This window comes from Pithys albifrons, chromosome 6 (genome assembly GCF_047495875.1).
Source record: "Pithys albifrons albifrons isolate INPA30051 chromosome 6, PitAlb_v1, whole genome shotgun sequence".
NCBI lineage: Eukaryota > Metazoa > Chordata > Aves > Passeriformes > Thamnophilidae > Pithys > Pithys albifrons.
The window spans coordinates 2,367,970-2,384,493 of record NC_092463.1 but is presented as its reverse complement, the minus strand read 5'-3'; the positions used below and the strand labels follow the sequence as shown (position 1 = coordinate 2,384,493).

The following is a 16,524-nucleotide window of genomic DNA, read 5'->3' as shown; positions in this document are numbered from 1 at the left end:
CTTGCTCTCTCTTCTCCCTGCAGAGCCAACTTTCCCAGGCCTTGAATGGATTGTCAGACAGAGCCAAGGAAGCAAAAGAGTTCCTGGTCCAACTCCGGAACATGGTGCAGCAAATCCAGGTACGGTGTGTCCTGGCTGAGGAACTGCCCCTTCCCACCAGGAGGAGCTGCCCTTTGCCATCCTCTGCTGGGTGTTCTCCCAAAGGGCCCCACACGTGACTTTTCATGTGACCTCCCTCAACCCTCCCAAAATCTGCTCCTCCCAAAACTGCTGGTGCCTTGGGGGGAGCAGCAGAGACCCCAGCCCTTCCCATCTGTGCCATGGGGAGATCCAGGGATGTGGCAGGATGGGCCAAGCCTGTTCCTCACCTGCCACCACCACGTTTTCCATGACCCCTCTGAGGTTCCCTTGTGCCAACACTGGGGGTTTGTGGGTTGCAGTGGTGCAGCTACACACACACAATTGATCCATGTGGCATCATTAAAAAGGGAAATCCGGGTTCCCAACTGCACTGGGGACATTCCTGGGCTGTGACTGTCCCTCTGCCCTGCAGGAGAACAGTGTGGAGTTCGAGGCCTGCCTGGTGGCCCAGTGTGATGCCCTCATTGATGCCCTCAACAGAAGGAAAGCCCAGTTGCTGTCCCGGGTCAACAAGGAACACGAGCACAAGCTGAAGGTGAGCTCAGGTGCTCAGAGAGCTCCTTCCAGTGCTGGCACTGGATGGGAATGAGAACTGGGATGCTGTTTGTTGGGGAGGAGCATGAAAGTCACTGGGAAACCACTCTTTCTTCACGTGCTGAGTTCCATCTCCCTGCAGATGCCCAGCCCGCTCCCAGCATGTCCCTCAGCAAAGTGTTGCTTCCTTCAGGTGATTCCCACTGAATGATGCCATTACTGGGCCAATTATTAGTCTGGAATAGGAACAGGCTGGAAAATTACCTTCTCCGTGCTCTGTGTGGCTTCCAAGCTACTGGAATGATCCTGCAGGATGCTGGGGCTCTGTAACTTCTGCTGCCTTCAGCTGAACTTCTGGGGCTCTTGGTGTCATGAGATGCCACTTTGGTCACCAGGCAGGAGAAGGATTTACTCTTTATTTTATGTGCCTGGTGAGCACCTGATGGCCATGGGGTGGTGGTTGCACTGAGATTGTTGGTGCTGAGGGAGCAGAGATGGAACCCTCAAGATGAGCTGGTTTGTGTCATTCCTGCAGCCACCACACCACGTCTTTGCAGCTGATCTGGGGCTGGGAAGGGAAGCAAAGGGCCAAATCTCACCTGGGAGCAGTGGAACAGGTGTAGCCATGCCCAGTATCTGTTGGATAAGGTAGTTGCACCCTGGCCATCACTGGTGGGCTCCAGCTGAGGTGTGTCACACCAATATTTGATTCCAGAGTCCCTCTTCCAAGGTCATTTCAGGGTTCTGGCTGGAAATTTCTCTCTCTGTTCTCTGGCTCCTCTTGCATCCCCACCAGCCTTGCTTTGGGCCACCCTTGGAGCTCCCAGAGGGATTCCTGGACCTGCCTAAAATCAGGGAGAACACCACCAGTCATGATGGGCAATGTGAGGACATTTCCATGGGGAGCTGCACAATGGGAGCTCTGTGGGACTGAGCCCACCATCAGTTCTCAGTGCCCAACAACAAAGCCCAACCCCAAAGAGCCATGGCACAGAGGGGACCCCCAGTGCCTGGTGGGCTCCCTTCCCCTCACCCCCTTCAGGGCATGGTTAATTAAACTCTCACAAAGCCAGGCAGCACAAAGCAATTCCCCTGCTCAGCACAACCCGCGGGGGCCTTTCGCTTTTTGGCCGGAGGAAAGGATCTGCATCCCACTGCCTGCTCCTGCCTCCATCCCACCCCCAGCCACACTCATTACCAGCTGGGAATTGTCATCAGCCAGGCCTGGGCCTTAAGGAACAGCCCCTGGATTTCAGGCTGGGCTTTTAAATCAGACCTCAAGCCTCTCTCCCTGAAAGACTGAGCTCTTGGAGATCCCCACGTGCCACAGGAAGGGCAGGAAGGGCTCTGTGTGCTCTGAGAGATGTGACACATGAAGCTGCATCCAGCTGGAATAATGGAATGGGTTGGGTTGGGAAGGACCTTAAAGATCATCTCCTTCCACCCCCCTGGCATGGGGAGGAACACCTTCCACTAGACCAGGTTGCTCAGAGCTCCATCCATTGAACACTTGCCAGGATGGGGCAGCCACAGCTTTTCTGGGCAGTCTGTGCCAGGGCCTGCCCACCCTCCCAGCCAGGAATGTTTGCCTAAGTTGCCATCCCAGCAGCTGGTGTTTAAAATCCCAAAGCTGCTCCCTCTGCTTTGAATCCCATGGAGTAGATTTTTAGCCTGAAATTATTTGATTTTTCCCTTTTAATTCTTGCAGGGATGGGAGGGGATAAGTGATTAACACAGTGGTGCTGCCATGCTCTGAGACTTGCAGTCCTGACCCACCTGGTGCCAGCTGGAGTCTTGCACACTGAGATTTGCCTCCTGTGGCTCCAGAATCATCAGGCTGGGTCACACATTCCTGGTGGATGCACATCCTTCCCCTCTGGTTTGGGGACAGGGATGGAGAGAGTCTCACCTGCTTGCACAGGCTGCAGATGGCACAGAGGTGCAGGACAGTCTCAGTCCTGGGGGTACCTTCGTCCTTCCCTCTGGGAAAGGGCTGCCCAGATTACCCCCACAGAATCCCCTTTGCCCCTTCCAAGGAACCCCCCAGACAAAGGCAGCACGTGCAGCTCCAGCTGGACACAGGCTGGGCCTCACTCCAAGGGTCAGGGCATGCAGGGAGGCAGAAAAAGGAGCAGCATTGTGACTGCAGCAGCTGCTTCCCAACAGGACATCCCAACAGCTTCCCGAGGCTGAGGGGGATAACAAAGCCCCCAGATTTTGCCCAGAGGCTCTGGAATGCTGGAAGTTCTCATGACTAATGACAGGACTCGAGGGAATGGCATGAAGATGTGTTAGAATCACAGAATCATAGAATCAATTGGGTTAGAAAAGACCTCCAAGATCATCAAGTCCAACCCTTGGTCCAACTCCAGTCCCTTTACCAGATCATGGCACTCAGTGCCACGGCCAAGCTCAGGTTAAAAACCTCCAGGGATGGGGAATCCACCCCCTCTCTGGGCAGCCCATTCCAATGCCTGAGCACTCTCTCTGCAAAGAATTTTTTTCTGCTCTCCAACTTCAATTTCCCCTGGCAGAACTTGAGGCCATCGTGCCCCCTTGTCATATTGCTGAGTGCCTGGGAGAAGACAGTTAGGACAGTTTAGGTTGGATCTCAGGGAAAGGTCCTTCCCCCAGAGGGTGGTGGGCACTGACCAGGCTCCCCAGGGCAGTGGGCACGGCCCCAAGGCTGCCAGAGCTCCAGGAGTGTTTGGACAACACTCAGGGACAGGGTGGAATTGTTGAGGTGTCTGTGCAAGGCCAGGAGTTGTACTGGATGATCCTTGTGTGTCCCTTCCAACTCGGGGTATTGCAGATGGAGCAGGAATCCTTCTAGGGTGGCAGGAAGGACTGAGCAGGGCTAACCCTGCAGCAGAGGGGCCACCTCCCACCTCCTGCTTCCCCAGCATGTGGTGCTCAGTGCCATCTCTTCCTGCATTGTGTACAAGTTGGGCCCTTGTTGGGTTCTCCTGTGGGACTGTGGGCCTTGTCCTGGGTGATGTTCACATCAGCACAGGACGATTTTAGCTGCTGATTTACACTGAGAGTTCAACACTTCCCACAGGAGCCACCAGTGTGCCCAGGTGGCCAAGAAGGCCAATGGGATCCTGGCCTGGAGCCAAACTAGCGTGGCCAGCAGGCCCAGGGCAGTGACCCTTCCCCTGAACTCTGCCATGGGGAGGCCACACCTTGAGTGTTGTGTTCAGTTCTGGGCCCCTCAGTTGAGGCAAGAGATTGAGGGGCTGGAGCGGGGCCAGAGAAGAGCAACGAGGCTGGAGAAGGGAGTGGAGCACAAGTGCTGTGGGGAGAGGCTGAGGGAGCTGGGACTGTTTAGCCTGGAGAAGAGGAGGCTCAGAGGTGACCTCAGCACTGTCTGGAACTGCCTGAAGGGAAGTTCTGGCCAGGTGGAGGTTGGTCTCTTCTCCCAGGCACTCAGCAATAGGACAAGGGGGCACGATGGGCTCAAGCTCTGCCAGGGGAAATTGAAGTTGGAGAGCAGAAAGAAATTCTTTGCAGAGAGAGTGCTCAGGGATTGGAATGGGCTGCCCAGAGAGGGGGTGGATTCTCCAACCTTGGAGGTTTTTAAGGTGAGACTGGACATGCACTGAGTGCCATGATCTGGTGATCACAGTGGGGTTGGATTAAGGGTTGGACTTGATGATCTCGGAGGTCTCTTCCAACCCAACTGATTCCATGATTCTGTGAGACCAGGCCAGAGCATTCCTGCCAGGCCTGCATGTCCCTCTGCCACTGCCCTGTCCCCCCACCATGTCAGCTGAGGACATGAGCAGATGGAGGATGGGTGAGACTTGGCTGTGCCACCGTGGAGCCCTCTGAGATCCAAAGGAGTTGCTCCAGCAGCCGGCGCGGAGCCGCAGCATCCTGGCAGCAGCCGGATTCTCCATGGGCTGCTGCTCCTGCCCATGGAATGTTGGCCCTCCTGGCATGGTGTGGCACCATGTGAGGGAGGAGGAGAGGCACAGGGGGGACAGAGCCTGGCACGGGGCCACCGGTGCTTTTCCCACTGGAGCCCAAGTGGCCATTCCTGCGGCGCCCGGAGTTGGGGTGAGCTTGGCTTTGGGACTGACCTACTTTGTCCTGACACACATTCCATGGAGACAGGCACCAATCCAGGGCTGCCTGTGGGCCAGCACTAATTACTCCAGAGCAGGGAGAGGCTTGTGAGGACATGAGCTTGGAAGGGACAATTCCCTGCCTTTATCCAACCTCCCACTACACTTGGATTCAAGATTGAGAAACTGGGCTTTAAAAATTCACACTTAGAGGGGCACTGGGCCCAGGTACCTGCACCACTCTGGGACAGACCTCCTTGTCTGCCCTCCTCACTGCTGTCCCTGGTTCCCAAAGGAGCAGCGTGGCCTTCCCCAGGGGATGGTGCCCTCCAGCACAGACAGGTTTGTGCAGGGGACACAGAGGCTTCCCTCTGGTGTTGTCCCAGGAAAAAATCTCTGCTCAGCCCACAGCACACAAGGACTGAGCTCTGCAGGCACCTCCTTAAGCTCTCAGCAGTGTGGTGGATCATTCCAGTCTTTTTCTGGCCCTCAGGCCATAGGATGTCTCTTTGCTCCATGATTTCACCCCCGTGCTTTGGCTGCGGAGCCCATGTGGGCAAACAGGAGTTGGCACATTTTGATGACACAGGAAATGCTCACCAAGGCTTTTGTCCTTAGCCCTGGATCTCCAGAGATGAAATGCTGGTCCATGGCCCTTCTTTAGGGGTTGCAATCAGGAGTTTCCAAGGGAAACTTGGTGTCCCCTGTTGGATTAGGTCACTGGTGGTGGTGACACAGCAGCTCTGCCTTTCCCAGCTCCAGCCTGAGCCTCCTCTCCCAGCAGCAAATCACCATGGAAACATCCACCTGGAAAAGCTCCTCTCACAGGCCATGTGTTTGTGGGATTCATCCCAATCAAACCAGCAGGGTCTGGCCTGGGGAGTTTTCCAGCTGGGATTTTTCCACAGCATCACCTGTACCACCACCCTCCATCCCCATAGGTGACTGTCCCTGTCCATGGGTGGAATCTCCATGTCCTCCATGTGGCATTCCCAGCAGGACTCACCCCAGGTGTTGGGAATGTTGAGTGCCTTGAAAACCCAAAAACTAAAAAAATAAAGAAGGTGAGGGAGACATTTCAGTAGAGACAAGTGCAGGTGTTATTGCCTTCTAGGAGCTGTATTGACATGGAAATTATACTTAATGTCACCTTAAAGGGAAGAAAAGCTCTTGAAATAAATATCCTATTTTAAGGTAGTAGTGAACTGCTAGGAATGCTCCCAAAAATCCTTTTTATAGGCTGTAATTAACAGCCAGGTTCTGGCTGCTGCCTCATTTGGCACCTAAAGGGAAAAGCAAGTGGTATTTGGTAGAAACAAGCACACACAGAATGTGTGGAGCTTCCCAAATCCCCTCACTGGGAAGAGCCAGGCTCCCTCCAACTACCTGGAAGGAGGATGGAGCCAGCTGGGGGTCAGGCTCTTCTCCCAGCTCTCAAGTGACAGGACAAGAGGAAAAAGGCTCAAGTTGCACCAGGGGAGGTTTAAATTGGATATCAGGGGAAATTCTTCCCCCAAAATGCTGCTCAGGGCAGTGGTGGAATCACCATCCCTGGAAGTGTTCCAAAACCATGGAGATGTGCCAGATTTTCCTGGCAGTCTGGTGGATACTGCAAGCCCTTTGAGGCCTCCTGAGGATGCCCCTCAGCCCAGCACAGCCTCTTGCACGAGTCCAAGGCCTGAGGAACTTCCAGATTTCACCTCCACGTCTCTTCATGGACACACTTTTCATTACTGAGGTAACAGGGAGTAGAAATCCCACAGGCAGGAGGAGAACCACAGGATGCTTGAGGCCATTTGGAAAACATTTCAGCTTCCCTGACCCCACTGGGTTTAGACCAGGCCATCAAAGGTGTGGGAGATGTTTATGTCTTACTTCTCAAACCTTTAATTTTACAAACAGTGATTAATGGAGTCTCTCTGTTCCTGTCTGTGTCCAGTTTCTTTTCCAAGCTGTAAAGCCATGAAGCCCCACTAGATCCCAACTGAAGATCCCTCTCCTTTCCTTGAAAACAGTTTGGTTTTGGTGAAGGGAACATGCATTTCCACTCTTGCCTTTCCTGCTGTGGAGGTGCTGCAGTTAAACTGCTGTTTCATGCCCTGGTTCTCCAGGTGGATTGTGCTGGATCCCTGAGGGATCACAGATTCTGGAAAGGCCAAAGGTGTGGGCTGGGACAGAGCTGCAGTCACAGCTTTGGGTGCCCCTGGATCAGGCTGCCTCTCCTTGGATTTTGAGTGGCTCCAAGGCTGGGGACTCCACAGCCTCTCCCTTCTGTTTCTTTAACCACCTTTATGTTAAAAAACAAAACATTTACTTATGTCTTCACCAAGCAAAGGCTGTTTCTTGGAGGCTGTTTCTGGCTGGAGGGAGCAGATGGCAATGGGCTCTGGCAGGGAGAGGCTCACAAATTCATTATCCCAGGCAAGCCAGACAGAGATTTAAGCTGCAAAGAACATAAGAAGATTGTTTTAGCAATCCCATCTTTGCTGCCTTCCCAGCTGCACGTGCGTTCCCTCCGGAGAGGGGTCTGACATGGAGGAAGGAGGTGGCTTTTCTGGGCATTCTGCGTGGGATCCTCACTTGCCCATCTGCAGCCCAGCAGGCAGGGAAGGCAAACCTTGCTCTGGCTCATCAGGCCAGTCAGGATATGCTGTAACAGCGAGGTTGGACCCCACAAACTGCTCTTCCCTCACACTCAGTGTCCACCATGATCTGCAACTCAGAGCCCAAACATCACAGAATCATAGAATGGGTTGGGCTGGAAAAGACCTCCGAGATCATCGAGTCCAACCCTTGGGCCAACTCCAGTCCCTTTACCAGATCATGGCACTCAGTGCCACGGCCAAGCTCAGTTTCAAAAACCTCCAGGGATGGGGAATCCACCCCCTCTCTGGGCAGCCCATTCCAATGCCTGAGCACTCTCTCTGCAAAGAATTTTTTTCTGCTCTCCAACTTCAATTTCCCCTGGCAGAGCTTGAGCCCATCGTGCCCCCTTGTCCTATTGCTGAGTGCCTGGGAGAAGAGACCAACCCCCACCTGGCCAGAACTTCCCTTCAGGGAGTTCCAGACAGTGCTGAGGTCACCTCTGAGCCTCCTCTTCTCCAGGCTGAACACCCCCAGCGCCCTCAGCCTCTCCCCATAGGGCTTGTGCTCCAGTCCCTTCTCCAGCCTTGTTGCTCTTCTCTCCTCATTTGGGTTGGAAGAGACCTCTGAGATTATCAAGTCCACGGAGTGCCCTGGGCTGGTGATCACAGTGGGGTTGGATCAAGACATGTTGGATTCTCTGTCCCTGGAGGTGTTTAAGAGGACACTCAGTGCCACATCCAGTCCCTTCTCCAGCCTCATTGCTCTTCTCAGGCCCCACTCCAGCCCCTCAATATCCTTTCTGAACTGAGGGGCCCAGAACTGAACACAACACTCAAGGTGTGGCCTCCCCAACGCAGAGTACAGGGCAAGGAGCCACAGAGCCAAGAGCAAAGCAGAACAACCCCCAGGCCCCTCTTGGGACAGGAGCCACCAAATGATGGCAAAGGGCTGCCCCTCTGTACCTCCTGGATCCCTCCTGAAGGACTGAGCATCCCCACTGAGAAAGGAAACCCAAGGGCTTGCCCACGCTCTCCAGAAGGTCAGGGTAGGATTCAGATCTCCAGGAGCAGCTGTTGGCTCTGCTTTGTTCTTACAGGGCCTAAAGGGGCTCCTGGAGAGCAGGAGAAGGACTTTGGGCAAGGGCCTGGAGTGACAGGACAAGGGGAATGGCTTCCCACTGCCAGAGGGCAGGGTTAGATGGGATACTGAGAAGAAATTCTTCCCTGTGAGTATGGGCAGGCCCTGGCACAGGTTGCCCAGAGAAGCTGTGGCTGCCCCATCCCTGGGAGTCTCCCAGGCCAGGTTGGACAGGGCTTGGAGCACCCTGGGCTGGTGGGAGGTGTCCCTGCCCATGGCAGGGGGTGGAATGGGATGATCTTTAAGGTCCCTTCCAACCCCAACTATTCTGATTCACCACAGCAGAGCCATTCAGTGCACTCAAGGGTTAGAAACTGGCATTGAATGAACTCTTCCCTCTACTGCAACACCATCTGAGGCCAAAACCAGTGTGTGCTGGTCCTGCTGCTCCCTGGCTGCGTGTCACAGCCATCCAGCATCTCCACAAGGCTCCATCCACAGGTCTGGGTCCAGAGGAGCAGTGTGGGAGCTCCCTCTGCTGCCTTGTCCACCCTGCACCCTGCCCAGCACCCAGGCTGGCTCAGCCTCCCTCTGCCACAGCCTGGAAACACCAGGCTGGGATTGCTAAAAGCAGCAAGGAGTGGCTGCTCCCTAAAAATCCAGAGCTTTCTTGGAGAGTGTTCAGTGGCATTTCACAGAAGATGATGTGCTGTCCCGAGCCTCCCAGGAAAACAAGTGACAGGACAAGAGGAAACAGCCTCAAATTGCACCAGGGGAGGTTTAGATTGGACCTGAGAGGAAATTTCTTCATGGAAAAGGTTGTCCAACGCTGGCACAGCTGCCCAGGGCAGGGGTGGTGGAGTCCCCATCCCAGGAGGGATTTAAAATCCCTGTGGATGTGGAACTTGGGGACATGGGTCAGTGGTGAGCTTGGCAGTGCTGGGGAATGGGTGGGCTGGATGATCTTGGAGGGCTTTTCCAACCTAAATGACTCTGTGATTCTGAGCTGCAAGGCTGGTAATTCTTCTCTTCCTGCTCAGTGATTCAGTAGAGGTGATTAAATGAAAATTAAACCACACATGATGGGATTGATTGCCCTGCAGGAGTCACCTCCCCTGGAATCCAGGTTCATTCACTGCACCATGTGCTTCCTTCCACCTCTCCATCCCTCACACAGGGTTGCTGTAGGGATGCTCACAGGAGGAGGTGCTTCCCGGCCTGGTGTGAGCATCCAGGTGCCCATGGAGCAGCGGGCACAGGGACCCTGTGCCCTCAGGAATGTTCAGCCCTGGTTGTTGCAGCTTTTCTCATCTGCACCTGCAGATCTGAAGCAAAGCCCATCCTCATTGTAACACCCTGTCTGTGCCCCACAGAGCAGCACAGCTTTGTTCAGTGCCACTGGAGAACTGTACACAGCTTTAAAGCTCTTCCAGGGATAAAAAAGGGAATTATCTGTCATGAGCACATTCCTCTGAGCATCAAATGTCTCTTCCTGAGCTGCTCTGCCAGTCTCCAGTGGCAGAAATCCTGAGGATATGAAGGACCAGCCAACCTTCAAATACACCCTCATGGTATCCAGCCTGAATCCTCTCCTCCCTGCTGTGCCTCAGGGAAGGTCAGCAGAGCCCTCAGGCACCAGTAAACACACTTGTGCTCCTCTGCTGGGATGCTGGAATGTCATCCCTTGGGGAACCAGCTGTGGGTGCAAGAAGATGTGTCTTATCATGGAGCCTGCCCCTGGAAGAGCTCCATGAGGAGCCCAGCCAAGGCCAGCAGGATTTATTTGTCTCCTCTCACTGGCACTTCTCACCCTCTGAGGTGGAGAAATGAGTCAGTTCTGCAACGTGGACGTATCAAATAGACCCTCAGAGCTGCAGCTGGGGGAGGTGGTGTGTTCATCCCTCTTGGAAATACCAAAATACTGGGCATGGTGGGTGCAGCTGCCCCAGAGCCAAGGATGGATTGGGCAACTGTGTATCCATGGAAATAGGCATTGCCTTGCATGAAGCTCATAAACTGCCATTTGGAAGCTGCTTAATTAAAAACAGGGCATGGAACTGTCCTGCTTTGAATAATTACGTGGGTTGGTAATTTGGAGCTAAACAAGGTTTGTTGGAACAGGTTGCCCAGAAAGATTATGGACTCCCCATCCCTGGAAGTGTTCCAGGCCAGGTTGGATGGGGCTTGGAGCAACCTGGTCTAGTGGAAGGTGTCCCTGGTGCCCATGGGAACACCCTGGTGCCCCTGACCCCTCCATCCTGATCCCAGGACACTGCTCCTGGGAATGCCATGGGAATGTCAACCATTGACATCTTGAGGGTCAAGGAGGGGTTTCTCCCCCTCTGCTCCTCTCTGGTGAGACCCCACCTGCAGTGCTGCCTCCAGCTCTGGGGTTCCCAACATCAAAAGGGTGTGGAGCTGCTGGAGTGAATCCAGAGGATGCCACGATGATGCTCCAGGGCTGGAGCCCCTCTGCTCTGGAGCCAGGCTGGGAGAACTGGGGAGGATCACCTGGAGAAGAGAAGGCTCCAGGGAGACCTGAGAGCCCCCTCCAGTGTCTAAAGGGGCTCCAGGAGAGCTGGAGAGGGACTGGGGACAAGGGATGGACGGACAGGACACAGGGAATGGCTTCCCACTGCCAGAGAGCAGGGCTAGGTGGGATATTGAGGAAGAATTATTGTCTGGGAGGGTGGGCAGGCCCTGGCACAGGTTGGGCAGAGAAGCTGTGGCTGCCCCATCCCTGGGAGTGTCCAAGGCCAGGCTGGACAGGGCTTGGAGCAACCTGGGATAATGGAAGGTGTCCCTGCCCATGGCAAGGTGTTGGACTAGGTGGTCTTTAAAGGCCCTTCCACCCCAAACCATTCTGGGATTTTATGTTGTTGCTCACAGGTTTTCCAAAGATCTGGAATTCAGTGTGTGAGTCTTGGCCAGCTCCCTTGAGTCTCTGCCTCCCTTCACATGTCCTGTCCCTGTCCCTGTGCCCACACAGCTCCAAAGGCCTTTGGCTCCCCATCTCCCCACACCCCAGAGCTGTGACCCCCCTGCTGTCCCTGTGCCCTGGCAGGTGGTGCGAGACCAGATCTCCCACTGCACGGTGAAGCTGCGCCAGACCACGGGCCTGATGGAATATTGCCTGGAGGTCATCAAGGAGAACGATCCCAGTGGATTCCTGCAGGTTGGTGTGGAGCTGCTCCTGTGGGGGCTGTGAGGGGAGTGGGATGGACCCTGCAGAGCTGAGTCCAACGTAGCAGAGCTGGGGGTTACACCAAGGGGGATGTGCCCAGCTTTTCCAGCCATGAAATCTGGGACCAGCCTCTGATCTCATCTCCACAGCAGGACAGAAGCAGAGCCAGAGCAGGGACATTTCTGACTCTGACTGGAGGAACAGATGGTCTGGGGATAAATTTGGGATTTAGCAGGAGGTGGTGGGTGGTGTCTCTCTGGAGCAGGGATCAGAACGTGCTGTCTCATGGCTCTCCATGGAGAGACCAACACCCAGCCCTTGGAACTGCATCCCACCACTCATTCCTGGGCTGGTCCTTTTGGTACTGGAACTGCCTTTAAACAGTCCCCAGAGCTCCCAGGTCCCCTCTGCCAACTGAGCCTGCGGCGAGGGGCGATGCTGGAACCCACATGTGCCATCCCAGCCTTTGGGAGTCAGAGGGAGGGAGAGGAGCAGGGTGGGGACATGGCACAGCTCACATCCCAGTGGTCCATGGTGGCTGAGCTGCTCCTGGTCTCCAGATCTCCGACGCTCTCATCAGGAGAGTGCACATGACCGAGGACCAGTGGGGAAAGGGGACGCTCACCCCACGCATGACCACAGACTTCGACCTGAACCTGGACAACGCTCCTCTGCTCCAGTCCATCCACCAGCTTGACTTTGTCCAGATGAAAGGTAAGGGTTATTTCCAATCCCTTTCCAAAGCCCACCTCTTCTCATTCCATGCAGCATCTCAGAGGGAAGGGGCAGGAGAGAAGAGTTTCTTGTCTTCTCCCAGCAAGACTGAGTGCCCCAGACCCAGAGTTATGCCCATTTCTTTGTGTTTTGCAGCCTTGGGCCAACCATCTGCCTCCCTGTCTCAGATCCCTGGGCACCTGTGTGCCAAGCCAGGGTGCCAGGGGCTAGGCTTTGCCTGGAAAACCTCTCTGAGTGCATTAGAAAGTTCTTAGTGCCTTAAAAAGTGCATCGAAAAGTGCTCTGCAGGTTGGGCATGATCACAATAATGAGCATCTTCGGATCAAGAACCTGCTGGACTTTGCAGCAGTGAGGAGGGACCATTTGTGGTTTCTCATCATTAGCCCAACTGCTCTTTTGAAATGTCAGTGGTATTTTTTGATAGCAAACCCAGGGAGGGCTGGGTTGCTGTTTTACATTAGCCCTCCCTTCCTGTAATTTAGCCCAGAGGGTTATTTTTAATTAATAAGAGCAAATCTGCTGCTGGTTTAGCTGCCCACCCTCCTCTCATCATCTCCCTCCTCCTCTCATCTCACCCTCACTGTGGAAATAAGTTGTGGGTTTTGTAGACTTGCAGAAGGTGGGGTATGGATCCCAAATCTGTGTCACAGCACCAGGGGAGGGAGGGAGGTGTTGGTAAAGAGCAGGTGAGCAGCAGGTACAGGGCATCCCACCCCCTGTCCCTGGCTGTTCCTGAGGGTCCAACCCAGGAGATGGAGAAGTCACAGAGGGTGAAAACTGAGCCTTTGCCAGCAAGTCCATCTTTTCTCTCCCAGGCATCCCTGGCTGCTCCACAGCTTGTCTGGATTCTCCATGTTAGTTTTCACTGCTCTTGTCACTTGGGCAGTGAGGATGAGGGTGGTGGACAAGCAGCTCTGTTGAGAGATGTATCAGTGGACATCTCCCTTCCCTGTCACACTGTCACTCTTCCATGCTTTTCAGAGCAGGAATGGGCTGCATGACACATGTATAGATTCCCAAAAACAGCAGGAACAACCCTGGGAGTCCTTTCTGTCCCCTGTGTAGCTGATGGGAGGCCATAGGGGGTACTCAGCCCCCCAGGTTTAATTCCTCTCCTTTCTGTTACAGTGAATTTATTTGATGGAAAGGCAGAGCAGCACTTGCTTCTGGGCTGTAGATAAGTCCAGGCCCAGGGCTCTGTGGAGCTTTGGGAGAGTGTCCCAGGTTTGGGATTGGCTGGACCAGGCAGCTCTGTACCAGCTGTGTTGTTGTGCTGCCGTAATTCCCGAAAATTAATTAGAAAACAGGAACAAAGCAGAAAAGCTGTGGGGGAAACCTCAGCTTCCCCTGGCTGGGAGGTGGAGAAATTTGGAGTCCTTTGTGCTTCCTCTCCATGTCACACCCTGCAGACCACAGACCCTTAGGGAATAAACGCATCCCTGTGACCCCGTGCGGTGCCACCAGCCAGGGTGGCACTGACTGGGGTTTAGTGTCGTCCCCAGTGCCGGCGCCGCCCATCCTGCAGCTGGAGGAGTGCTGCACCCACAACAACAGTGCCACCCTGTCCTGGAAGCAGCCCCCTCTGTCCACGGTGCAGGTGGAGGGATACATCCTGGAGCTCGACGACGGCAACGGCGGCCAGTTCAGGGTGAGTGTCCGGAGCCAGTCCCAGCGGGAAGGGGATGCTCCTCCCTCCGGTGTTTGCCTGTTGGGAAGTGACCACACGTTTTTTTCCTCATACTTCTTGCAAGTCCTGTTTTCCCTGAAAAGCAGAATGGCTTTTCACTGCCAGAGGGGAGGGCTAGATGGGATATTGGGAGGGAAGTTATAGCCAGGTGGGGGTTGGTCTCTTCTCCCAGGCACTCAGCAATAGGACAAGGGGGCACGATGGGCTCAAGCTCTGCCAGGGGAAATTGAAGTTGGAGAGCAGAAAAAAATTCTTTGCAGAGAGAGTGCTCAGGCATTGGAATGGGCTGCCCAGAGAGGGGGTGGATTCCCCATCCCTGGAGGTTTTTAAGGTGAGCTTGGCCGTGGCACTGAGTGCCATGATCTGGTAAAGGGACTGGAGTTGGCCCAAGGGTTGGACTCGATGATCTTGGAGATCTTTTCCAACCCAATCGATTCTATGATTCTAAGAAAGTCTTGGCTGGGAGGGTGGCAAGGCCCTGGGCATTCTGGGTGGGATCCTCACTTGCCCATCTGCAGCCCAGCAGGCAGGGAAGGCAAACCTTGCTCTGGCTCATCAGGCCAGTCAGGATATGCTGTAACAGCGAGGTTGGACCCCACAAACTGCTCTTCCCTCACATTCAGTGTCCACCATGGTCTGCAGCTCAGAGCCCAAACATCCACACAGCCAAGAGCAGAGCAGAACGACCCCCAGGCCCCTTCTTGGGACAGGAGCCACCAAATGATGGCAAAGGGCTGCTTTGCACCCCCTCTGCACCTCTTGGATCCCTCCTGAAGGACTGAGCATCCCCACTGAGAAAGGAAACCCAAGGGCTTGCCCACGCTCTCCAGAAGGTCAGGGTAGGATTCAGATCTCCAGGAGCAGCTGTTGGCTCTGCTTTGTTCTTACAGGGCCTAAAGGGGCTCCAAGGGAGCTGGAGAAGGACTTGGGACAAGGGCCTGGAGGGACAGGACAAGGGGAATGGCTTCCCATTGCCAGAGGGCTGGGAAAGATGGGATATTGGGAAGGAATTGCTGGCTGTGAGTATGGGCAGGCCCTGGCACAGGTTGCCCCATCCCTGGACACCAAAGCCAGGTTGAACAGGGCTTGGAACAACCTGCTCTAGTAGAAGGTGTCCCTGCCCATGGCAGGGGGTTGAATGAGATGCTCTTTAATGTTCCCTTCCAACCCAAACCGTTCTGGGATTCCATAATTCTGTGAAGCTCCATATTTTTAGGTTGCTGAATATTTCATGCAAGGTATACTAATTACCATGAAAGCTTCATGCTTTGCCAGCTGCCAGCAAGCAGAGGTGTTTAGGGCCTGAGGGCTTTTAAATTGCTGTAATTACACAATTAAAATATGGTTTTTTCTCTGATCCGACACGCTGATAATTATCCTGGCGTGTTCACACCCACTGGGAGCAGGTGTGGGACCAGCCCATTGTGCTCTGAATTCCTCCATAAAATACTCAGGCAGGCAGGAGCCAGAGCAGGGTCAAGGTGAAGAGAGGTGCCATGGGTGGGATCTGGAGAGAGGAAGGAGCAGGAGGCTGGATGTGGGGAGACCAAGACTCAGCACTTGCCTCTGATAGAATTCCTTCCCAATATCCCATCTATCCCTGCCCTCTGGTAGTGGGAAGCCATTCCCCCTTGTCCTGTCCCTCCATGCCTTGTTCCCAGTTCCTCTCCAGCTCTCCTGGAGCTCCTTTAGGCACTGGAAGGGGCTCTCAGGTCTCCCTGGAGCCTTCTCTTCTCCAGGTGAGCACCTCAGATCTCCCAGCCTGGCTCCAGAGCAGAGGAGCTCCAGCCCTTGAAGCAACATCTCTGTGGCCTCCCCTGGATTCACTCCAGCAGCTCCACATCCTTCTGATGTTGTGGGAGCCTCAGAGCAGGATGCAGCATTCCAGGTGGATCTCACCTGAGCAGAGCAGAGGGACAGGATCCCCTCCCTCAGCTGCTGCCCACACAGGAACACATCACAGGGTCATTCTGCTCTGCTTTAGCCACACAGTGCTTACAAGTGTGCCCCAGGAGGCAGAGCAGGGCTGAACCCTGTGCATCCTGACCTCCAGGAGCTGTTTGCCCACTCCTGGCACTCCAAGCTCTGGGCACTAACCATGGTTGCCTTGCAGGAGGTGTATGTGGGCAAGGAGACCATGTGCACAGTGGATGGGCTGCACTTCAACAGCACCTACAGCGCCCGAGTCAAGGCCTTCAACAAGTCAGGAGTGAGTCCCTACAGCAAGACCTTGGTGCTCCAGACATCCGAGGGTAAGGAATGGCACCAACTCCAGCCCGGAGCGCTCGGACACCGCTCACCCCCCAGCTTAGCTCTGCTGGTCCTGAGCATTCCCTGCAGGAAAGCCAGTGCTGACCAGAGGGAAAAGTGGTGGCAGGGGCCTTAAGCAGTGCCAGAATTTGTCTCTCACCCCCTTTGCTTTGCAGAGGATGTTCTTTGGAGAGGTGCAGTGGGAGGTATTGAAGTTCACGTTCACAAAATGCACAAAGGGGAGCTCAGATGGTTTCTTT

At 54.6% G+C, this 16,524-nt stretch overlaps 1 protein-coding gene across 5 annotated transcripts in view; it reads left to right on the top strand.

The window, feature by feature from the left end:
* TRIM9 (tripartite motif containing 9) overlaps window positions 1–16,524 on the top strand; it is a 74,255-nt gene that overhangs the window by 41,875 nt on the left and 15,856 nt on the right. For 3 of the 5 annotated variants that reach the window (XM_071557203.1, XM_071557202.1, XM_071557200.1), the window contains exons 2-7: window positions 24–119; window positions 554–676; window positions 11,473–11,583; window positions 12,153–12,306; window positions 13,818–13,975; window positions 16,128–16,266. In XM_071557203.1, the coding sequence (XP_071413304.1) occupies window positions 24–119; window positions 554–676; window positions 11,473–11,583; window positions 12,153–12,306; window positions 13,818–13,975; window positions 16,128–16,266 (781 nt within the window). The remainder of the gene's footprint in view (window positions 1–23; window positions 120–553; window positions 677–11,472; window positions 11,584–12,152; window positions 12,307–13,817; window positions 13,976–16,127; window positions 16,267–16,524) is intronic. The other 2 variants (XM_071557204.1, XM_071557201.1) reach the window with 1 other exon arrangement.